We start from the raw sequence: 24650 nt of genomic DNA, 5'->3' as shown, positions 1-24650 counted from the left end.
TGTCACTACAATAAAAACATTGGAAAATGTTTTCTTTTTAGAATGGAATAAGCACATTCTACCTTGTTCATCTTGATGCTATTTGCATTATTATCTGAGTTGAAAATAGGGATGGGCAAACTGGATGATAATGCCCTGGATTCCTGGAGCAAACCTCCTTTTTCCTGTCTACAAAGTAACTGTATTCTATCATTTCAAATCCCTCCATAAAATCTAGCTCTTTCAGGAAGCACTGGCTTATATTGCTGTGTGTCTTCCTCTGTGAATGTCCTTTATTCTCATATTTAAAATTTGTTCTTTCATTCTACCTACTGAAAAGTTGTTTCATATCTTCTTATTTGTAGCCCATTTTGTCTTTCCCAGCCTGCTGTTGTTATTCAGTGTGCTGGTATAATTTTGTGAGTTCATTGGAACAGAGGCAATGCACACCATGTGGGCTGACATTAGGGATGGAACTAAAGTCCTCAGAGCTAAAGGCATATCTTTGAGCTGAAGAACCAGTCTGTGAAGGTGGGAGAAATAAAACTTACGTCAGAGAGTGGGAAGTGTGTCGCTAACTATGTCTGTGGGTTACACAGACAACTTGCCACTTTCTTCTCTAAAGTGCCATATAAACATGTATAGCATTATTTAAATAGTTCATAGCAATTTTGTACCTGTGTAGGACCTTCCAATGAAAGATTTCAAAGTGTTTTACAAACCCTAATGTAATAAGCCACACTGCACCCTATGAATTAGAAAAGTTTTATTATCCCTATGCTACAGATGAGTAAACTAGGCATAAGAAAAGGAAAGCAATTACCTAAAGTAATTCAGGATTTCTGTGGCAGACCAGTGATTTAACTATTGGGTGTTGTTTCTAATAAGAACCCAATTTACAAAGTGTTGAGCATCTCCCTACAATGGACCAAGATCCCTTAACAAAAGGACTTGAAGGTGCTCACATTCCCTTACAATATAAGTTAAATTTGCACCCCTAGCTCTCATACTCTGCCTAGCACTTAGTCTATTATCATGCTGGCTATATCTCACCACATTGATGGTGGTAGGTTAGTGTGTCAAATACACTGTTTCTCAAGAAAGAATCTCATCAAAGCTCCAGCACTGTGCAGTAATTTCACGGATAGTACTCCATTTCTTGGTGTATTAGTAATGCAGTTCATCAGCTCATGAAACTGGCTTCAGGGCTTCATCCTGAAGGTAGATTTTTCCCCTCTATCCCCCAAAGGATTGTGGTGGTGTTTGTTTGTTTAAAGAAAAGGAGTACTTGTGGCACCTTAGAGACTAACCAATTTATTTGAGCATAAGCTTTCGAGAGCTACAGCTCACTGCATCCGATGAAGTCTGACTAACACGGCTGCTACTCTGAAACCTTTGTTAAACATTTCTTCCGAATGCTATGGATAAGATGAGCCTTGGAAGAGCAGTTAGTATCTCCTTAATGGAATGGTCTCCAATGTGCTCATGCATATTCACTTATTATTAAATAAGTGAACATGTCTTTTAACCCATAGAACACAAATCTCTTAAGATTTACATTTTGCTTGTGACTCAAGATTTTAAAATTCCAAGCTCTCTGCCTAGTGACAAGAATACTTGTCCAGGTTAATTGATAAAGTCTTTCAAAGGTAAAGTCCTGCAGGCAGCAATCACATAGCATTCACATGTGGCATTACCCTTTTTATTTTTTTCCACAACCCCAGAGCAAGAAGGCATCCCTGGGTAGAATACTGTTTTGCTCAGTCTCTGAGGCACAGTCTCTTCTAGTCCTTGCCCTGGAGCAAGGCCCCTTACTGAAGATGATGCCTCAAGGCGCAATCTTGTCTATACCACAATTTACAGTATTAACAGTAGCAACATGTACTCAGCTGAAACAACTGAGATTTTAAATATTGAATGCATGCAATGAACTGCTTGCAAAAAATTTCAGAAATTACAGAGCAAACATTATCCAGAATGACAAACCTGATAGTCTGGCTATCTATTCATGAGCGATCTGTGGACAGCAAAAGAGGCAAACCTTTTAAAATAAATTATTCATTTTGGATTATTTGCCCAGCTCTTCCCCACCTTTGCGGATGCTCTTCTTTGGCCAGGGACATTTTTCTATTTATTCACATCCTGACAAATGTACCTTTGAAATAGAACAAATATGGAGATTTTTTAATGCCAATTTAGAATTAGCAGATTATTATATTATGCACCAAAAATTGTAAAGGCCCAAAAAATCACAGCATCAGGTATAGGTCTGCAATTTCCTCCTGTTATTGATTAAGGTAGTTACATTGGAGGTCTTTACTACGGTATGTGGATTACAATGAGTAATTTCCACCCTTGTGCAAATTCTCTCAGAAGAAACCTGAGCACAAAAGTCTCTGTTCTTGCCCTGTTACCCGCACACTTTAGGGCACCCCACCTTTAACCTTCCATGGGCTAATGGCATAGTCCAGTTAATTTAGGCACCCCCACCCCTTCCCAGTTCCTAGGGCTCTGGGCAAAAAGCATCCCTTACTCAGTTCCTAGGGGCATAATCTTCCTCAGGGCATAATCTTCTGAGGGTTTGCGGAGCCTTTTACCAGTGAAAGAGCCTTACACATTAATATCCTTAACCTCTATTTATTAACAGTTACCAAAGCAGAATACACATGCTAAGCACACAGTGTTCACCACTCCCAATAAGGAAGAAGATTTTTTTCCTGGTGGACAGTCAGGATCAGGTCATCCAGGGCTCCAACTTCTGTATGATATGATTGGCAGGGTGTTGAGGTCTGGCAGCTCTGATCTTGGGCTGTGTCCTGGAATTAGGTTCTGAAGAACTTCCTTTTGGACCCCAGTTAAACTTGGGTCCTGCTTAGCTATACCTTAACCAATCATTTTAAACTAAAGTTCTACAAAACAGTATTTTCACCAATCCTAGCCCATTATGAAACAATTCTTTACCCAATGACACCCCACCACCTTAGTTGATTTAAATCTTGCAAAATTAGTTATGCAACAGACAGAAACAATCAAAGAATCAGGGAGGAACCATATCGATAAACAATAGAGAAGTAGGGGCCATAAAGGCAAAACAATACAGAAGTATAGATTTCACAATCACAACTGCTGATAAGTGATTTATTGCCAGACAGAATTCCATCAAACAAAGTTTTCTTTAAACATCTTAAAATCTGTTTCTTTATCTGGTGATGGTGGATACTATTAGGACAGGAGCGCCTCCTTAACAGCCCAATTTCGCATTGTTTTGATGCCATTTAGATGGAATTGGAGGATGTGACTCTCTGATTCTTAGTTTATGGCTGCTGCTGTTTACTGCAGGAAAAGGCATCAGACCTTAAAGCCCAGGCTCCTACTTGGACAATAAAGGGGAGATACATAGTGTTGCCATAAAATAGATATGGTTTCTTAGGGTCTAAGAGCTTGATCTCACAAGACTGAAATTAATGAGTTTGCATTAGTTCAGGATTCAATGAAAGCAAGATTATCCAAAATAGGGTTGTGGTTACAAACTACGAGAACAAGGTTTTGATCATGGGAAGGAATGGTTATGAGATCCAGAGTTGTTTGTTTGTAGATGATCAGTGCTAGTTGTGATCAGAGTATTTCTCAAAGGTTCTCTCTGAACTCACCCACCCTTTTTCACTAGTCATGGTAAATCTTAGTGTCAACCAAGATTTACTGCTAATTTCTAAGGTGAAGACTCCTGAGGAATGAGTTGGTTATGTAGCTGGGATGCCACCAGGAAAACCCAAATGCTTCAGAAAACGATGATGATATATTGCATTCTTCCTGCTGAGTCAATACTGTATTAACACTTGAGTGTGACTTTAAGGACAATAAGAATGATTCATTTCCTATGGACGCTAATGGGAATCTTCTCATTGACTTCACCTGGAGTTGAATTGATCCCAGCCTGAGTGGCCTGGTGGAGCTGCGCTCTGGCCATTTGTGTTCATTAAGGTTCATTTTGTATAACTAGCTGAGGTAATGTTAGTGTCTTGGCTAAATTCCATCTTAAGTAATTACATTCTGCCTCCTTACATTCCCCTTGGAGTTTCAAATGACTATAGTATTACTCACTTTATAAAGCAGTGTGATGCAGTGTTAATGGCATGCTCCACTACATCCAACCAGCTATCTATATTGAAAAGCTGCACTAGAGAATTATTTACCTGTTCTGATCCAATGATTGTTACATTTACTCCAGAATATATTGGGGGGACATTCTCAATTCAGTGCATGATATTGCTGTGTGTTCAACAGACATTTACATCTGCCACCTTATTGTGAACTGTTTGTCTAAATCTTTGTACAATGAGCTGAAATGTAAGTCCTTCCCACAGCTTTTGTCTAAAGCTATACCCCCACCCAAGACAGTCACTGGGCAGTGGGAGGGGGAGCAAAATGGAATATGGACTTTAATGACAGTTGCTGGGTGCTCACCAGTTTTGCAAATCCATCCAGTTACTCAATTTGGGACTCTAAATTTAGACTCCTATTATAAACTTTGGCCTTTTGCACTTAATTGAAATGAACCTCTGGAGTTCTCGAATAGGTCTGGTCAAAAATTTTGCATCAAAGATTTTTGCTCAGGGAAAATTGAGTTTTCGATTAAACAAAATTTTACATGGAAAGAGACTGCATTCCTCACATCTGAGTTTTCATCAGAAAACTAAAACATTGAAAACGGATCATTTTCACCCAAAAACAAAAAAACAATGTAAATGTCTGCTGAAAAATTTAAGTTCCCAGTTTTGTGATAAAAGTCAAAATGCCCCCCTCATCTCTTTCCATCCCTATTTTCCAACCAGTTCTATGACTGATTTTTTTTTTTTTTTCATTTTAAAACCTGGATCCTGCTTTCTACCAATTGGTTAAATCTTGTGACACAATTACAAGAAGTGAAGAAGTAGGAACAAAGCCTTCCAGATGTGCACACACATTCCTGAGCAACCCCACGATCTCAGCAGTTATCTGTGTCTTTCTTCTATTCCCATTCCCTCCCTTTATAAACCTTTTGAGTTGTGTTCATGCTCGGTGCTTTGCCTATTTGTTATTCATTATCCGGGTTGGTCAGATAAGTCACATGGTATTTTTCCTGCTTCCTGAGTGAGTGACTGAAATATTTTAAAAAGGAGAATAATAAATAATGAACTGCTGGCAAGACTATTTGGCTGGATAATCCCTGGTTGCTAAAATCTATGAAACTTCTGGGATTTACAAATATTTCCATGCTTATTCAGTCATTGTCCAAACACTCACAAATAATTAGTGATGTTTCTCAAATAGTGGCCATTTTTAATGACAATTTTTTGAAGCTTTTCATGGGAAGAAAAATCAAATGTCTACAAATAAGCATACTTCAAACTCAACACTTCTATCTGTGAATGATACGAAAACAATGGATGCTATGGAAAATCCTAATGTGGAGAGGTTGTGTTATTTGTGAAACCATTGAAAAACAGAAAAAAAAGAGTATTTTATAAAGCTGTCTCTTATTTTTCTGGAAATGGATCATTCAACCGAGTGCAAATCTGGCAACTTCAGTCAACACAGGTTAACGCCCCAGTGGCAAAGCAACTGGCTGTTACACCTCCATTCTCTCTTTAAAATAAAATAAGTTCTGCATTGAGAAGCTTAAGAATTAAGAGATATGTGATCAATTTTTTCCCCCTGAGGCTCCGCTTAGTTAAAATCTAAAGACATAGCAACACCCATATGCAGCAGAGCTCCTGAGTCTTACAAAACTGCTTCTGTCCAGGAAGAGACACATAGAGAGAATGATACAGAGATGGGAGGGGGCAGAGAGAGATTTTTATTGGAAGCTGTTAAAGTGGTTGCTATGAGACCTTCTCCAGCTACCGCAGGAACAGCCGTGAGTGTGAGGCTGATAAATCATACCTCTTGTATCATACCTTTCTTTTTTTTTTATTTATGCTGCTTTTATAGTTGTTTAAGATCAGAGCAAGCACTTGTCAGTTGCTTTTTCCTCCTTCTCACTCTCCTCTGGTCCCTTGTGCAAGATGGAGCTAGAAAATGAAATGATCAGCTCCTCCAGCAATTCTTCAGCAGGCTCCCGGGAGTACAAGGTGGTGATGCTGGGAGCAGGGGGAGTTGGCAAAAGCGGTAAGTTTTTAATTAACAGCAAGGGGTGGATCAGAGTGTAAACTTCTGAGAACAAGAATGGCTTGATAAGGGGCTTGTTCCCCACCCACAGTTCAGTTGAAGATGGTTTGGATTAAAAAATATTGAAATTAACGACTGGGGGCATGAGTCAGCTTAATTTTGTTGCAGAGAAAAATGTTGTAATCCTTTTTTTTTTCCTTAGCCAGCCTTCTCTTTCCTTTACAGACATTGGGGTCCAGTCAGCCTGCTGCTGTTAGCTTACTGTTCCGTTCTGCCTGTGACAATGCCACTGTGGCACTTTTTAAGGGGTACCGGCATGTTGGACAGTGTAGGTATAACTTGTGGGCCTGTAAATCATCCTTCATAGAGGCACGTGGGAGAGACCACTTGCAAAACCGACTGCCAAGTCAGGTCTGCAGTGGAAAGTGAGGAGGATGACACAGCTTCTAAGTTACTTCTTTACTGTGTGACATTATGGCTCTGCTGGTGGTACTCGCACCTCCTGTCTGGAAAGTTATAGGATGCATATCTGAGTGTCTCTCCAGGTCAGAAGGCTGATACCCAGCATATTTGAATATCGCTGTCCAGTGCTGGCAAGACATGATATTGTCTGCGGTGGCATCTCTTCAGAGGAGCTATGATTTTTTCTCCGGACGAGGTTTTCTTTTTCTCAGATATTATCACCTTTTGATTTATTGTCACTGACACTAACGTTCCCTGATCTTTAAAAAAAGCAAAGAAAAGACTTTGCTGAGCATGCAGTGTCTGCCTGGTAGCTAGCATATTTAACCCAGCACAACAAGTATATAATTAAATCTGCGGGAAATGACTATACAACTGGGATACAGTATTTCACAGACTAGCCTCCATGCAAGTCGGAGGGCAGACAGAATAAGCAAGCTGTAAAACTAAACTACTGATATTGCAGACAAGCCAAGCACTGTTTGCGACCTACCTGGTAAGACTAGATGTAGATAGTTATATTTTAAGCAGTGAGGACATCATTCTCTATATCCATATGCTATAGCCAGTGTTCCATTTGGTTTTAGTTTTAGGGTTGCATCCTTCATCTAAGAGGACTATACCCCCTCAATATTAATCTAACCAAGCCAGTGACAATTTTTGCAGTGGTATATTGAGAAACAATTGCTGTTCGCTACATAAAACATGAACAATTGGGCTTCTTATGTTAGTTTACTGCATGTATTTCCCAACTCACTTTTCTGCAGCAAGCAGGATCTCTGTGAAATATCTTTCCTTTGTAACTTTCAACAAAGCCATGCTTGTTTTTGCTGAGAGTATCCCAAAGGTGGCAGCAATTTTGTCCACCTTGTCTATGCAAGCACCATTTATTTTAAAAGAGCAGTTCCCCAACCGCTGTGACATTTCAAAGTAAAGATATACATGCTGCAATATTCATAATGGAATTGGATTGTGGGAGATGAATCTCAGATACAAATTAAGGAAACTTCAACAAGTTAATAATTTCTAGTATTTGAAACATCATGATGCCTACATGAAGCTTATTCCAACTAATCCAAATCTTCTTGGTTTGGAAATTAAATTGATGGCTTCATTTAAACAAGACTTCTTCTAATATTTTTGATCTTCTAATTTCCTGATCCAGCCCTGGTTGGAAGCAAGCAAAGCAGATGGAGTGTGTGGAGCGGGGCGGGGGGATTAGAACAAGGAGCAATGGTCTCAAGTTGCAGTGGGCAAGGTCTAGGATCCGATGAAGTGAGCTGTAGCTCACGAAAGCTTATGCTCAAATAAATTGGTTAGTCTCTAAGGTGCCACAAGTACTTCTTTTCTTTTTAGAAAACACTGTTTCACTAGGAGGGTGGTGAAGCACTGGGATGGGTTACCTAGGGAGCTGGTGGAATCTCCATCCTTAGAGATTTTTAAGGCCCAGCTTGCCACAACCCTGGCTAGGATGATTTGGTTGTGGTTGGTCCTGTTTTGAGCAGGGGGTTGGACGACAAGACCACCTGAGATCTCTTCCAACCATAATCCTCTATGCTTCTATGAAAATTAAGAGTTATATTGCAAGCCCCATACTCAAACTGAGTAATGCATTACTCCATAAACAGCCTCACTGAATTCCGTGGGACTACTCATGTTGTCAGTTATTGTTCAACATGATGATGGAGTTCACAATCTGTCCCCATATGAACATTTATTGACATTGAAAGACATAGATTTTGTTGAATTTTGAAGTAAAGGTAAAGTTCAGGCAATTCCTTATCTTATGCAAAATAACTCATAGACTCTAAGGTCAGAAGGGGCAATTATGATCATTTAGTCTGACTTCCTGCACATTTCAGGCCACAGAACCACACCCACCTATTTCTGTAATAGACCCGTAATCTCTGGCTGAGTTATTGAAGTCCTCAAACCATGATTTAAAGACTGCAAGTTACTCATCCGTACATACAACACAGATATTGGCAGCTAGGTAACCTCTACTTCCTCACAGTCATTCCTGGCCTGGAAACTACACAGGAACTTATTCATTTGGTGTCACTGGTGTATTGTGAAATCAATTATATAAAAAAGCTCTGCAGATAAGTTTTTCTCTTCTTTTAAGCATCTACACTTCTGGCTTTGTATGGATTTGTAAGGAGGAGGGCAGAAATATAATAAGAAAAATGGCTTCAAAGGGGTCTTAAGATGCCCCACCTAGGTTTGCAAAGCCAAGACTTTTGGTTGCGTATCTTAAACACGATAAACTCAACAATCAAATGTAGGGGTTTTATTTATCACTAAGGTGCTTCTTTACTAGACTAGTGCCCAGTTCTGCTTTCATTTACCACCACATTAATATCATTGGTATAAATGGAAGAAGAATGTGGCTCAACTTTACAAGTACTAGGGAAAATATCAGCAATAAAATACCAATCGTTATGCAAAAGAATCACCTGCTTTGGGATCATAAGAACATAAACAGCCATACTGGATCAGACCAAAAGATCCATCTAATCCAGTATCCTGTCTTCCAACAGAGGCCAATGCCAGGTGCCCCAGAGGGAATGAACAGAACAGCTAACTTGCTCCAGGTTGGCAAAAGGTTTTGATCAAACCTAGGTGCAGTTTTGAATTAACCTGGAATGATTTATGGCTTGTACAGAAATCATGTGAGATTTTCTGTTAATCGTCATTTTGGATGGGGAAAATAACAGGTGAAATATACTGAAGTTTGTTCCTGTTCTGAAACTGAAAGTGAAATCTGGATGTTGTGAACCCATTTATATCAAATCCAAAATCATAATGTATATACACATTCCCATGAAGATGGCAACAAAAGTTGATTTAGTTGGGGTTGGTCCTGCTTTGAGCAGGGGGTTGGACTAGATGACCTCCTAAATTCTCTTCCAACCCTAATCTTCTATAATTTCTATGATTCTATGATTGAAAAGCCAATGGAAAAATAAGGGCAGAAGTCAACTGAAAATTGAGCTGTTACCAATGGGGCTGACAGATTTCTGCTGAAAATCCTGGTCCAGGGAGAGATGAAACATGGCTGGAACCCCAAACCTGAACGTTTTCAATCTTTAGGTGGAGTCAGCTTTGGGATTTGAATCTCAAGATAAAAACCTGTCACTGTAGTTTTAGTTACAGACTGGAATGCAAAACTAGCAGAAGCCTAGTTTCTGGTTCTGACTGGATAGTAGTGAACTGTTTTTCTTGCAAGATTGTGGGCTAAAATGGCAGATATCTTAGAAGAGCCAATCTCACAACACTTATCCCATTCAGTGTAGCAGAAATCTTACAGGAAGAGCTAATGAGATCTTAATGGTGGGGCACCCAAAGTTAAACCCTATTTTCAGAACCCAAATCTCGAATCCTATCCTAAATCCCAACTAAAATCAGATCTGAACATCACCTCTTAGCTCATCGCTAGTTAAGAATAGTGATGTATTAACTTCAAAAGATTTTAAGGATTCTGAATTTAAGGTCCCCAAATTTGCAATTTCATTCAACAAACAATAATTACATCGATTTTACTCTGGGGCAGGGAGAAGCCAATTTAGTCTTATGGGTTTATTTCAATTAAGGTACAGAAATAAAGCTACACAGGCATATTATAACTGGGCAAGTAGTTTCACTATAGTTAATGAGGAAGTAACAGTGTTCTGTCCTTCAAAAGTAAACTGACCGCTGTATATTATATTTTGAAAAAAGAGATCCCTTTCTGAGTTCTAGAGAAATACTAAAATGTTATTTCAAGCAGTTTGGGGCTGAGACTAAGTAAAGCCATTCATCATTCACTGCTTTGATTCAAGATGGACCCAAAATCTGCACTTTGAAACCCTGCTGCCTTTGAGGCCATTTGGACCTGAAAGCAGATTTTGCATTGGCCCCTGTTTTATAATGATCTGTACTAAAATCCCATCTCCAAACTTATCCTGTGTTGGCTTGTAAGATTCACAAACCTTAGTTAGTCTTTTGACAAAGTGTGTGTATGTGAGAGAGAGAGAGATAGAGAGAGAGACTAGAGAGAGAGAGAGAGAGAGAGACTGGGTTTGTTTATAAATATTATTCATAGCTCTGGGCTTGGTTGGTGAATCTAGTTCCAGAATAGACCCCAGCTAAGCAACACAGTCTAACCAGCTTGGTTTAATCACCTATTTTATTCAGTAATACACAAAAGATAAACAGAACAGCCTCTGAATTCTGCAGGCTATTCATTTCCAGCTTAATTTTAGCAACACCAATAATAATTAATTATAACACACTCTGTGAAACATTTGTATAAGCCTCTCAGGTAATTATTGCTAAGCATAGCATAAAGAACAAACAAGTTGAGCTATCCTAACATTTGAATAAAATAACTCTGCCTCACAAGGGATGTTATTTCCTAAAGGATGCTTCAATCTGGTCAGTTTTGTCTATCTCCTGAAAGAAGACAGACCTGCTGAATGAACATGATCGGCTATGTTACTCATAATACCATTTAGACATAGCCAATCTATTGGTGGTAAAAGGTGCTGGATTGGAACATACTGGAGTTGCCCCCTCACCTGAGCTAAAGGGATCATGTCTTGGGTCAGAAGTAGAGCTTTTCAAAAACTTTGCATTGAAAGAGTTTTTTTAGAATGGAAAATGGCTTTTTTTTTTCTCTCACAAGAAATGAGCATGCTTGAGAAGTGTTCAGGTTGTCATTGGAAAAATGAAAATCTGACTACATAAATGTTCATGGGACTAGCAACCCCAAAACCCAAATATTTTCTGCAAGAAAACCCACACAATTTTTGATTGTCAGGTGTTCAACTAAAAACCAGAGAAATTATGAGGAATTTTTTTTTGCATGCACACACAAAGAAAAATGCCTTTCCTGACCTGATCTAGTCAGCAGTATTTAACTGTTCCACGGTCCATTCATTCTGTTCGCGCTCTCTGATGCCGACAGCTGAACAAATGCCCCAGTCCTGCAAACATTTAAGCAGGTGAATAGTCCATTGATTTCAGGATATTTTTCCAGAATCAGGACCAGCCTGGGTTTTTGGGAGGTGAAAATGTATGCTCTAGGAACTGGACTGAAACCACAAACTCATACCACTTGAGTTTATAAACAGTCTTTTAGTGGGGCAGTTTCTCTGTCCTGCTCTGCTCCCCCTCCAGGTAGTGCAAAGGAGTAGAGCTTGCTTTTCCCGGGGGATTTCTTCAGTGGTGGGGGGTCCTCAGGAAATGTAGTGACATTATAATGAGCCCGTACACCATCTGCCTTACAGGTACACCACAGGATATATGTTAGGAAGTTGGCTGTAGCATTGTGGGCTCTGGCTAAGCACAACTGCTGGATTGACCCTTGGGGACTATTGCAAAGTGGTACAAGTTAGAGCACTCCCCAGGGTTCTACCAGGGCCAAGAAGAGAAACAAATCTCTGAGCATAAACTTGAGGAATCAGACAACCTGGTCCAGTAACTCCAGTAACAGTTTCAAAGTTCATATCTGCACTTCAAACAAATTGGGCGCAGTTCACCTCTGCTATAACTCAGTGAATTTAGATTTACTAGATTGGTGTGGCACAAAACATATCCACTATGCAATGTACACCACACAGTACTACATTTTGCAGAGTATTAGGTCTTAAACCTGCCTTGTGATCAATACAGGGACAGCACTCACCCTCTACATATCACAGTGCAGGACTGGACTTTTGTGTGGTATTACACAATAGATCACAGCTGCTCAAGGAAGGGATTGATTTCTCTGAGTGGAGAGTGATGAGCACTCTGTGGATGCTACTGAAACGGAATAATAAGAACACATACAGGATTGTTTCAGATCAATCAGTAAAACTCGCCTCCACCATAAAATTCTTCTCCTTCCTTCTTTTCTAACCCGCCTTCAAACTACCCTTTTAAGAGAAGGTCTAGGAAAACAGACTGGCCTGTGGTGTCAACAAATGTGAGCTCTGCTCAACCTGATGGGAATGGCATGTCACTAGTTATATGTCTAAACGACTCCTTAAATAATTTCAATAAATCTGTTTGGTTATAGTACAAAGTGGGGGTGAGGATGGGAGAGGGGATGCCTTTGAAAGTAGCTGCAGAAGTAAAAAACACAAAAGGTGTGGTTGTGACCCTTGCAGGTGTGTAATTTTTAATCCTATGCCAGGCTATTTATCATGGGGTGCAGCATAGGGGAGAGCACAACTTTTAAGAGGCTGCTGTTTCCTCTCCCCCACATATGTGAGCAAAGCCTTGACTCTGCCCACAATGTGCCAGCCTGCTTGGCTCAGCCAGCACAGTGGAAGAAATAATCTGTACCTGACCCTGGGTTTACTCACATTACTTGCCCACAGATACAAGAGGAGAGACAGGGACCAGATTGTTACTCCTAGGCCATGTCTATGCTCCAAACGTCTGCTGGAATAGTTATGTCAGTCAGGGTTGTGAAGAGGAGAGATCCCTGGCCAACACAGCTAACCAGTCAAAAGCCCGTAGTGCAGACGCAGCTATAATTGCAACATTACACTTTTATCAATATATTTTGTAACAAGGCAGCCTGCCCCATTTAAAGGCCTGGAGGGTCAGCCCTGTACAATTAGCCCTGCCTTGCTACGGCATTGCTGGATGCTTGGACTTAAGAGGAGGATGGGAGAGGAGCTCTCTCCCATCCCAGGGATATGAGAGAGGCATTGGATCCAGAAACCAACCCACCTGCAGAGATGGTGTATGCAACAGACATACCAGGGATAACAGTAGCCCCTCCCTATGCTACTGCACAGATTAATCTATGAGGGGCTGGATGAGATAGAGGAGAGGGTTTCTGTGGCTGATGAGCATGGAGCAGAGGTCTTTGCCCAACAGAGCAGCTCTCAAATTCAGATGACAAAATGCTTGCAGGTGCCGGAACTGGCTATGCTCCAGGCAGCAATAAGTGTTGTAAAATAGGGGCTCAAAGGTGAGCTTCCCTTGTAAAAGCAGAGAGGGTATTGATAACTGGAAAGCAAGAGCTGGGTTCTTTAACTAATGGGAAGCCGGAGAAGGCTGGGTTTAGAGACCAGGTCTTGTGTACTGAACAGTTTAAAGACATTCTGACAACCCCAGAAGAGGCCCCACAGCTCCAAGAGGGAGTAATGTGTAGTCTAGTGACAGAACTGTGTGAGCCCCTGGCAGAGATAAAGGCCAGGGAGCAGAAGCTTGAGGCCACATGATGTGCAGTGGGATGCCAGACGGTCCCTAATGGAGAAGCAGAAGATTGTAGTCACTGGCTCACTCCCTCTCAGTATACCTGGTGGCAACTGATAAACGAGCACCAGAAGACACTAAGGGAGAGGAGCCTTCTAATCTCGATGGTCAGTAAGCTTGAGGGGGAGCTAAAGCATCTACAAGCACAGAACCCACCACAGCCCTGAGGCAGAAGACATAAATAAATCAGATCTGAAGAGTACAGGAGAGGACCTTCTAGATTATAGAGCTTGCCCTCAGGCTGGGCAAGGGGGGTGGAAGAATGTAATAAGTGATCTGGGGCCAGTCAGTCCTGCTCAGTTAGCTATGTCCCTCAACACCTGTGCTGGGAGTTGGACTTAAAAGGAGGACAGCCCAGCAGTTGAGTGATGACTGGGGAAGAGAGCAGACAAACTGCTCCTACCTGGGCATGGGAAGCCTGATTGAGGGCTAGGAGCTCTCTGAGGAGTGTTCCAGCCAGAGCCCTTTGTAGGAGGGTGGGCCTGGACTGGATGATTGAACAGACCAGAGAACATGTACCTGTTGGGGGGTGCTGAGACAGCCCATTGCACCTTGGGCCTGCCTGTAAGGAAGGGGGCTGTATGCTGAACCTGACTAGGTCAAAGATTTCTTTCCTTTTGTGCTTTTGCTGTACTTTATCTAAGGGACTCTGTTACCCGGGGAGGGGTTGAATTTTCTAATGTGGCTTGGCTGGAGGGTCAAGTCATATCTGTGGCTGGAATAGTCCAAAGAACATGGTGGGGAAACTGAGGCAGAATGGCTGCAATGCCACACTGTGCTACAAGGGGGTGCTCTGGAATGGTGAGTCTTGTGATAAGTTTATTTCTCTTGGGGTGGGGCTGGAATAAGATATACCAGCAAAAGCAATTTTGCTAATTTACTCTGCATCCACACTCAGAGTGCTTTTCTGGTGTAGTCCTATACTGGCATAAAGCAGACATGACCTTAGACACAATCTTGTTCCTGATCTGCTCCTGGTTAAACACAACTACACATTGCCCCTTACTTAGACTTTTAGTAAAGCCACAATGTAGCTCCAAATGGCTTCTAGAGGTTAAAAAGTGTGGGTGAAATTCTGTCACCTGAACTCTCACTGAGTACTACCTTCTAGAATAAGTAGGTCACAATGATCTCAAAGACACAGTTGGAGGACTTGGGTACTAGCCAGCATGACTTAGCTTGAAAAACAGTGGCCCTTTGAGTGCATACACTTCTAGCAGATTGTAATGAATGGTGGCTGACTTTGTCTCTGTTTCAGAAGCCGTTTTAACTAACAGGTTTGGAGTTTACTTTTGTGCTGCTGTTGCTGTACAAACTCCTCTTTCCTAGTGAATGACATGTGAGCCATCCATGTATGGATTAATAAATAGACACATTAATAAATAATTGTTCCCTCTCTTTTCTGCCTGAAGAACGGCAACATGTTTGTTATCCACTTGGCAGGATGAAGCACTGGCTCATTCATTTATTTTATGAATTTGGACAAGACATCAGGGACAGAATTGTTTGCCTCAGGGATGAGAGTTAAAGATATTTCATTACTGTGGCTGTTCACGCCCTTCAGTAGCTTTAGAGGAGGAGGAGTCCATTGTGGTTCTCGTGTGTACGTTTAATAGGATGATTTCTGTAGGTCAAATACCAATTGACTATTGAGAACACTGTACATAAGACCATAACATAAAAATGGCCATACGAGGTCAGACAGATGATCCATCTAGCCCAGTATCCTGTTTTCTGACAGCGGCCAGTGCCCGATGCTTCAGAGGGAACAAACAGAACAGGGCTATGTCAAGTTATTCATCCCATCATCCAGTCCCACTTTCTGGTAGTCAGAATTAGGAAAGAGCAGACTTGCTGGTGTGGTGCCTCCTGCTGATCATCTTGGGAATTAGCTCAACTCCAGCTCCACAGCGCCTTCTGGTGGCCGGTGACTCGCCTGCCTCAGGCCCCGATATCCCTCCCGGACCCCAGTGCCCTTTACCTCAGGGTTCTGCCCCAGCAGTACCCCCAAACTCTGGGTCTCCCCTCCTAGGGGAACTCCCAACCCTCTAAGCCCACCTTGTCTCAGTGGCTACTGCCAGTCATCATCTAGCCCCCTCTCACTGGGGCAAACTGCAGTCTGTAAAGGCCACTCATCACCGGCAAGGGGGTTGGACCAGCTGCCTCTGCCTAACCCCAGGTTGCACATTCCAGCCCCAGTACCCGCATAGGCCTTTCTCAAGGCCTCAGCCTGGGGAGTTGCTAGGCTGGAACTCCCCAGCACCTCTTGCCCTTCCCCAGCACTGCTCTGCTCCAGGTACCTTATTCCCAGGCAGCCAGGTCCTTCTGTTTCCACAGCTAGAGAGAGAGTGAGACAGCTCCTCCTTGAGCCCTTATAACAGGGCCAGTTGTGGCCTGGTTGGGGCATGGCCCCAGCTGTGGCTGCCTCCCCAATCAGCCTAGCCTTTTCCACCGCAGTGGGGTAACTGCCCCACTAAACAGAGGTTTAGGGACATCCAGAGCAGAGGGCTGTGTCCCTGGCCATCTTCACTTATAGCCATTGATGGGCCACCTTTCCTCCATGTCTAGGCTTCACCCTTCCACTGATCACTAGCCCACCTAAGGCCTGAATCAAGGAAGCATTTAAGCACATGATTAAGTCATAAGAACTGTATGCAGTCCCAGTCCCTTCAATACCTGAAAGCTGCTGCTGAATTGGAGAGAGTTCAGAGAAGATCAACAAAAATTATTAAAGTGCCTAGAAAATTTGATTTATGATTCCAGATGAGTAAAAGACCAATATTTGTATAGCTTGGACAAACAATATACCATGATTCTTCACTGTGTTACTTGCACATGGATAAAATGGTGTAATGTAGTCAAGAATCAGGCCCAGTGTCTACACTGGAGATGACAGTCTATCATATTTCAAGCGTGTAAATATCAAGGAAGAGAGGGAACTGGTGGAAGCACACATGAGCATTTGGCTAGGAGGAATGGAATGAAATGTTTAGATAAAAGCTAAGAACATGTATACACATTCAGTCTATCTATAAGGGGTTCACTCCCTGTCGTTTCTAGGAAGGTAGGGTATCTATCTGTAACTATTTGCTAAGAGTGAGGTTGATTAGATTGTGGAATAGTCTCCCAAGGTTGGTGGAAGTCCCAGCCCAGGTACCGTTTTTAGCTGAGCTAAACAGAATGCAGGAGAATGAACTGTAGAGACCAGTCCTATACTGTCAAGAGAACGGATCAGGTGACTAGAAGAGCTTTTCAGTCTCTAATTTCTATAATTATCCTGTGTTCCTCTCTGCCACTGGGGAGAGTCCTGCACACACTTAGGTACTTGAAGTCAGCAGGACTAATCACATGTGTAAAGTTACTTACATGCCTAGATGTTTATAGGAATGGTGCCTTACACTGTGTCTATGATTCACAATGCTGAATGTCGAGCTTCTGTATGGCACTAGTGAAAAATGAAAATCAGCCAATTACTGTGACAGTGGTCTGGTTTGGAATTGGGGATTTGGTTCATCCCCGTGCTCCACTGATTCAGGGTCTACCTGTCACACACACTCAGGACAGCTGAATCATGATGGATGTGAATGTAAGTCACCAGCGGTTACATGAGCATATCTGGTTTTCACCTGCAGACTGACTCAAAGAGGTTTTCCAGTCACAACTGTAGATGGGGACTATGTTGTTACCATTTTCTTTTCACTTCTAATTGGTTCTTATTAAGGAAAGGAAGCCTTTTGACTAAAGGAGTCTAGCTACAAAAGCCTCCATATGGAAGCATTTCTGTTCTGCTGGTCCCAAGTAAACTCCGAAATAAGGAAATAAACAGGGCTACATGACAATGATTGGGCACTGTCAGTCCCTTTGCTGTTCACCATCTGCAAGGCAGCCACAGGGGGCTGCATTTTCCATTCTAACCCATCCCTGCTGCTGAGCCAAGCCATCTGCAGTTCAGGGCACTGCTGTAGTTAGGATGAAGAGGGGAATTCATTAGAGACCCTTCAAAGCACAATTAGGAAAGAATGTGTGTTTTGTTTGTTTGTTTGTTTTTTCTGCTGCTTTCATTGACTCTCCTATGCTTTCCCTTTCACTTCCCTGTCCCTGTCCTTATCCTTTTCCACTTTTAATTTCTCCACTGACTTTAATTAAATTCCCCCTACGCCTGCAAGCTTTTTTTTTTTTTTGTTCTTCCTGTGTAAAGAGAAGCAAGGGAAGTCTTCAGACTCACACAGTTCTACTGACAGGTTCTACGTGCTTTCAAAGCACTGTGCAGGGGCTTAGCTGAGGAGCACTCACCGACTCAGGAAGCCACCTTGCTGCAGTTTACTCACAACATACCTGACAGTGGGTCAGATCCCAATGGAGTGACACCGATTGATGTCAGCTGAGGAGCAGGCTCAAAATATTTCATGTCGAAGTCACCAGCTTGCCTGCCTCCTCCCATATAAATATACATAGGCAGAAGCTGTAATTCAGTGAAAGAGTATTCCCAGAATTGTATGCCGTGTAGCTGTAGCTGTGTCTGTCCCAGGATATTAGAGAGACAAGGTTGGTGAGGTCATATCTTTTATTGGACTAACTTCTGTTGATGAGGGAAACAAGCCTTCAACCCACACAGAGCTCTTCTTCAGGTCTAGGAAAGGTACTCTGAGCATCATAGCTAAATGCAAGGTGAATTTGATCACTCTGTATCTGACCAATCAGTTCTCATCCTCAAAGGAAACCTGCACAACACTTTCAAAAGATCAGAGGGGTAGCCGTGTTACTCTGTTTCCACAAAAACAACGAGGAGTCCAGTGGCACCTTAAAGACAAAATTATTTGGGCATAAGCTTTTGTGAGTAAAAATCCCACGTCTTCAGATGCATGGAGTGAAAATTACAGATGCAGGCATTATTATACTGACACATGAAGAGAAGGGAGTTACCTTACGAGTGGAGAACCAGTGCTGACAAGGCCAATTCAATCAGGTTGGATGTGGTCCACTCCCAATAATTGATGAGGAGGTGTCAACACTAAGAGAGGGAAAGTAGTGAGCCAGCTACTCCCTGTCCTTATTCAAGCCCAAATTAATGGTGTTAAATTTTCAAATGAATTTTAGTTCTGCAGTTTCTCTTTGAAGTCTGTTTTTGAAGTTTTTTTTTGTTGCAGGCTGGCTACTTTTAAGTCTGTTATAGAATGTCCAGGGAGATTGAAGTGTTCACCTACTGGGTTTTGTATGTTACCATTCCAGATGTCTGATTTGTATCCATTTATTCTTTTACGTAGAGACTATCTGGTTTGGCCAATGTATATGGCAGAGAGGCACTGCTGGCATATATCACATTAATAGATGTTCAGGTGAATGGTCCCCGGATGGTGTGGCTGATGTGGTTGGGTCCTCTGATGGTGTCACTAGAGTAGATATGGGGACAGAGTAGGCAACAAGGTTTGTTACAGGGGTTGGTTCCTGTGTTAGTGTCTCTGTGGCGTGGTGTGTAGTTGCTGGTGAGTATTTGCTTCACGCTGGGGGGCTGTTTGTAAGCGAGGATGAGTCTGGGAGCTTAAATTCAAAAGATGAACCTGAGAGCTTAAATTCATAACTCTGCTAGACACTAAAAATCATGGACTGAACAGAGACACAAAATTTCTGGATTATTACAACTATCTGTAACCCACTAACCTCCTCTTTTTATCCTATGACTGCAGAGGTGTTGACGGCCCACACTACCCTGAATGGTCCCTTAGAATATGTGCTAACTACTTATGCTAAACAATCTGTACCACTTTGCATTTAGCTGTGATACTTGGAGTACCTTTCCTAGACCAGAAGAAAAAGAGAGTTTGTGTGGCTCAAAAGCTTGTCTCTCTCACCCACAGAAGTTGGTCCAATAAATGATATTAACTCCCACACCTTTTCTCTCTTTTCCAAGAATTGTTCAATTGGGATTGTGGTGTTTGCACCCTACTATGGGCAACCCAATTTTCTGCTCATGTTCCCCATGTGTTCACACTAGTGAAGATCATTAACTTGACTATTTACAGAAAGTAAAGTAAAAAGGGGGGAACAAATTTAAATTTGAAAACTTTAATCAATATCCATTGCATTTCCCCCACCTATCCCAAGTTTTTGATCACAGCAGATTTTAATCATGATCAGCTGGCATGATGCTGCATGTGTTTCCTCCTGGCCTACACTGACCTACAAGGTCATGCTTGATATTGTGTCATCTAACTTGATGCTTAACAATTTGTGTTCAAACACAATAAAGCTTTATAATATAGACAAGCCCATTTACACAGTTTGTTTGCTCTGTGCAGCACAAAAGAACTATGAGTGGAATCTCAGTCTTGGGTTATGTGGATTAGTGCACAGTGAAATACTTTCATTTTACCAGGGCTACTTATCATGTTTCATACTTCCCCATGAGATCCCTGGATTCTTTGAAGGCTTCTTGTTGCTGCCATGGAATTTGGATACCCCTTGAGTGGAATATGCTTAGCTCATGCCAATGGCCAAAATCTACAATATCTTGACTGCAACTTTCCTTAACTGTCTGAAAATCAATAAACCGGAGCTGCAGATTTTTAACTCAAAATGCTTACTGCTGTAAATCAACATAGCCATATTGACTTAAATGGAGTTATGGTGCCTTAAACCAGCTGAGCACCAGGATAACAGTAGCCTAGAGCTTATTCCCTTTGCTGAATTGCTTTAACAGAAACATGACTTCTTTGCTATCTATCTGTGCCCAGGATAGCTAAAAAGCAAATTTACAGTCACTTTCTATGCAACCAAATAAAATTCTCTATCTAAACAATTCCCTGTGTAGTCAATATTCTTCCTCATCTCTGGAGGAGGAGGAGGAGACGAGAGGTCAAAATTGGGGCTAGATGGAAAACAACAATTCTGTTTCATGTAAAATTGTGCAGGTTTCAAAAGTTGCTTTCATTCTTCATTGGAATGAAACCAACGCCTTCCAATTCTTCTGGTGATAAAAATGGGTGAAAAAGCCTTGGAGAATAGTCAATAGCTCAATAGTTAGGGCACTTGCTTGGGATATAGAATACCTAGGGTTTAGTCCCTATTCTGTCAGAGCTGGAGCTTTGACTTGCATCTCAGTCTGCCTCATCCCAGGTAAACTCACTAACCATTGGGTATTCTGCATTTGCTTGCACACTGTCTCTCTGAATTGGGATATGCAAGGAAGTGGGAGAGCAGGATTTATTAAGAGAACAAAACAAGGTGGGAAGAGAATTAATTATATAATCGAGAGCACAAAAGTAGATGAATAGATGCTGGAACATATAAAAGACACAAATAAGAGAGAATAATAAAAACAGAAGGACATTGGAGGGGGATAAGAAAAAACAAAGGTAAGAAGAGTATGGTGAGAGAGAGTTTAAGGCAGTGAGAATTACTCAGATCCCACAACAAGGTCAATGAGCCTCTGCTTTCTGTTCTTACAACATCTACCCCTTTCAATGCTAGCTGCATTACTCCCCTTCCTGAAGGCTGCACGCTTGTGACACCTGTCCTAGGGGCCAGAACTCATCCCTCTACATTTCACTCCCAGTGGGTTGGCTTCCCAGTAGACTTTGTCCACAGGCTCAAAGTTGACAGTAAGAAGTAAGAGTCACTATTAGCAAATGAATCACAAACCTTTCTAGGTCAATCCTTTTCTTCCAACCCTGCCAGTGCTTTGGAACAAACTCACCCAGCCTTTAGCCGTGATGCTAGCTTATATAAATGCAATGCCAGAGAGAGCAGTGAGTCACTTTGCTGTGTATCCCCCACATACCTCTGAAAGTGGGATGTGGGAACATTTAGGGACTAACTCTGAGTAGTACTAAGTGCCTTTCAAAGTCAATGGGAATGTCTCTGTGCTTTGAAGGATCAAACCCTGAGTGCAAATAGAATAATGCATTGTATCACTACTTGGACATATTTTTTCCCCCCTGCAGGGCCTGAAAATACAATCAGGCTTCATTTATCCCAAGCCCAAAGAAGCAAAGTGCCACGAAGCAAAGTAAAATGTGCAGCTGTCTCTCTTCTTCTCCTAACCCTCCTTGTTAGAGATCCAGCACATTCACTCATTCTCCTGTCTCTTATCGTTTATTTAAATATGTACTGAAGTAACATCAACCTACTCCTCTTAAAAAGGAGGAGAGATGGCTGTAAGGGGAGCTATAAAAATAAATTGCCAGTGACTATAACCATTGGGGAAAAAACAAAAACATTTCCCTAAGATACAGTCAAGAAAAATGTATTTAAATGTAAAATAATTAAAGTACATTTTCACTTGTTTATTGAAAACTAGTTGTTAAAGCCCTGACATGTTAGTCAAGGATGAATTATTGAAGGCTCTGCCAAACCCATTGAGATAACCACTTTCCACTGATTGACAGTGACAATATATTAAAGGAATAGAATATTTGGTGATTGAATGCCTTTCGTTCCTCAATGTCATCCGCTTGAAAAGGACTACGGATCAAATCAGTTTGTGATATTGGAGTGTTTATTTCTAACGCATCACTGTCCCTGCTGGACGAATCTCAGTCTTTTACATTTCTTAATCAAGTATTTACTTGATTTATCCTTAGCTGATATAAAGGGGCATAGTTACACTGAAGTCAATGAAATTATGCCAGTTTGCATGAGCAGAGTGTCTTGCTCCTTGTTCTATAATTAGGTTGAAAACATAAGAATTAGGGATCCTGCATTGGCACCTGATTCTGTCAGGTTCTAAGCACTTCCTGCCTGGCTCTAAGAATCCTCAATTCCCAGTGAAGTCAATGAAGCTGAGGGCACTCAGCACTTATAGAATTTGGACCCAAAGGGAAGCCTTTCATATCTATGCCATTAATATATGCAGAATAAATAGCATGATGCATGACTGAGAGAGGGAGAGAAATTAGGTTTTATCGTGGTCTTTGCTAGGACACCAAGACTGCTCGGATACTGACCCCAGCAAAACAGAATAGCTAACGGCAGAAATGCTGCTGGAACTTTCCCGAAAGGATTCACCGTGTTCATCAAAGCTTGGTTCAAGTTCAATGCAATGGACAAAATCTCATGAATAATTCATTTTGAATCTACTGCATAAACTGTTGATGAAAAATCAGGAAGTGCTTCACAGTGGAATTATTTGTGCTTGTTTCCCTCCCCACCCCCAAACCCCTTCCTTTGCATGGACTTTTAAGTCTGTGGAAGAATTTATGAGGGCTGTGGTAGAGGTAAATTAGTGCCTATTTGTGTTAGTGGGATTTGTGCACCCCACACTGGTTTTCATATGTTTTATGTTTCTCATAAACTACTTTTAAGTGTAGTGCATGTTAATAAAAAATATTTTTATTAAAAATATGTGGGGTTTGAAGGGCTTTGGTTTGTAAGCAATTGTCTACTAGGCATTTTTCCATTCTTACTCTAATCTTTCTGTATATTTCTTTGAGATTTTTAAAAATCACACACACTGTAGTAAGTGATAGCTTTGTGACTAATATTATTTGTATTATCATAATGCGTAGGAGCCTCAGCCATGGACCAGGTTAACTATAGATAGAGTGGGACTTATTGTTCCCTCTGTGGCTTCTGAGTCATGTCTGGTTTGCTCAGTGATAAGTGTCAGCTCAGCACCTCTGAGTCGGAATGTGTAACTGCCAGAGATATATGGAAAAAGCAAGCTCTGCCTCATGCATCACAAAGAAAACTGGAAGCTAACTACTGATTACGGCAATCTTTGTTTGCCCTTAACATTGGAGCAGAAAGAGCACAGCTCAATTTTCAGCAGCTAGGCTTGTTTTGCAGAGCTGGAAGATAGAAAAATGAGGCTTTAATCAAAAGGAGAAACTTTGATCAGGAAACCACTGGGTGGGTGGGTGGGTAAATACACTGGGAATGCTGTAATGACCTGAGGACATTCGTTCCAGGTTGCTGACCAGGGGGTTGGAACGACCAAAGAAGAGACTGGCTCCAGAAATTTTATCCCCTGTTTTACGCTGAGCCCAGTGCTTGCTCATATAAAAGTCTGGGGGTTTAGGGCCTGGTCCAAAGCCAAGTGAAGTCATAGAATCATAGAATATCAGGGTTGGAAGGGACCTCAGGAGGTCATCTAGTCCAACCCCCTGCTCAAAGCAGGACCACTCCCCAACTAAATCATCCCAGCCAGGGCTTTGTCAAGCCAGGCCTTAAAAACCTCTAAGGAAGGAGATTCTACCACCTCCATTCCAGTGTTTCACTACCCTCCTAGTGAAAAAGGTTTTCCTAACATCCAACCTAAACCTCCTGCAACTTGAGACCGTTACTGCTTGTTCTATCCTTACAGGCTCCCCCCCCCAAGAGGAAACTGGCAATGTGCCTGTTTCACATGGCCCCAGGGCCCACACCATCTCCTCTCTGTCTGTCCCATCTGCTGCTGGAGTCTCTGCAGCTCCAAGGGGGTTGGAATCTTTATATGCACCCCTCCTGGAAGGAAGCTGATGGAACAGCCTGCCCCACATAGCTGCCTTTGGGGTGATTCTAGGGGCCCAATGCCTCACTCCCTGCTGTGACTGCTAATGCTTTCTGCACCACAGCTTTAAATCTCAGTATTAGAGAATTGCCCCAACACAGTATTCCGTAGTGTGTTTGGATCTCACCCACCCCCATTAAAGTCAGGGAGCATACAGTCCTGGCATTAACTGTTAGCTCAATTCCTCTGAGCCAGTCTCATCCACATATGCACATTATTAGTCACCGTACTAGTGCAGCTGAGGCAGGTTTCAGGGTCAGAAGCAGTCTTGGAAGAAAACCTTACTGTTGCACAGGACAGACCCCAGTAGCAGGAGCCTGACAATGCAGCAAAACTACCT

The 24650-nt window shown here is 41.9% G+C and overlaps 1 protein-coding gene across 2 annotated transcripts in view; it reads left to right on the top strand.

Annotated features, from left to right (window-relative positions):
- Positions 1-6023: 6023 nt before the first annotated feature.
- The window catches only part of RIT2 (Ras like without CAAX 2), a 277916-nt gene continuing 259289 nt past the window's right edge, over positions 6024-24650 (top strand). For both annotated transcript variants that reach the window (XM_073343438.1, XM_073343437.1), the window contains exon 1: positions 6024-6126. In XM_073343438.1, the coding sequence (XP_073199539.1) occupies positions 6024-6126 (103 nt within the window). The remainder of the gene's footprint in view (positions 6127-24650) is intronic.

The sequence above is a fragment of the Lepidochelys kempii genome, chromosome 5 (assembly GCF_965140265.1).
Source record: "Lepidochelys kempii isolate rLepKem1 chromosome 5, rLepKem1.hap2, whole genome shotgun sequence".
Classification (NCBI taxonomy): Eukaryota; Metazoa; Chordata; order Testudines; family Cheloniidae; genus Lepidochelys; species Lepidochelys kempii.
Note: the sequence above shows the minus strand (reverse complement) of the source record. Positions and strands in the feature narration are given on the sequence as shown.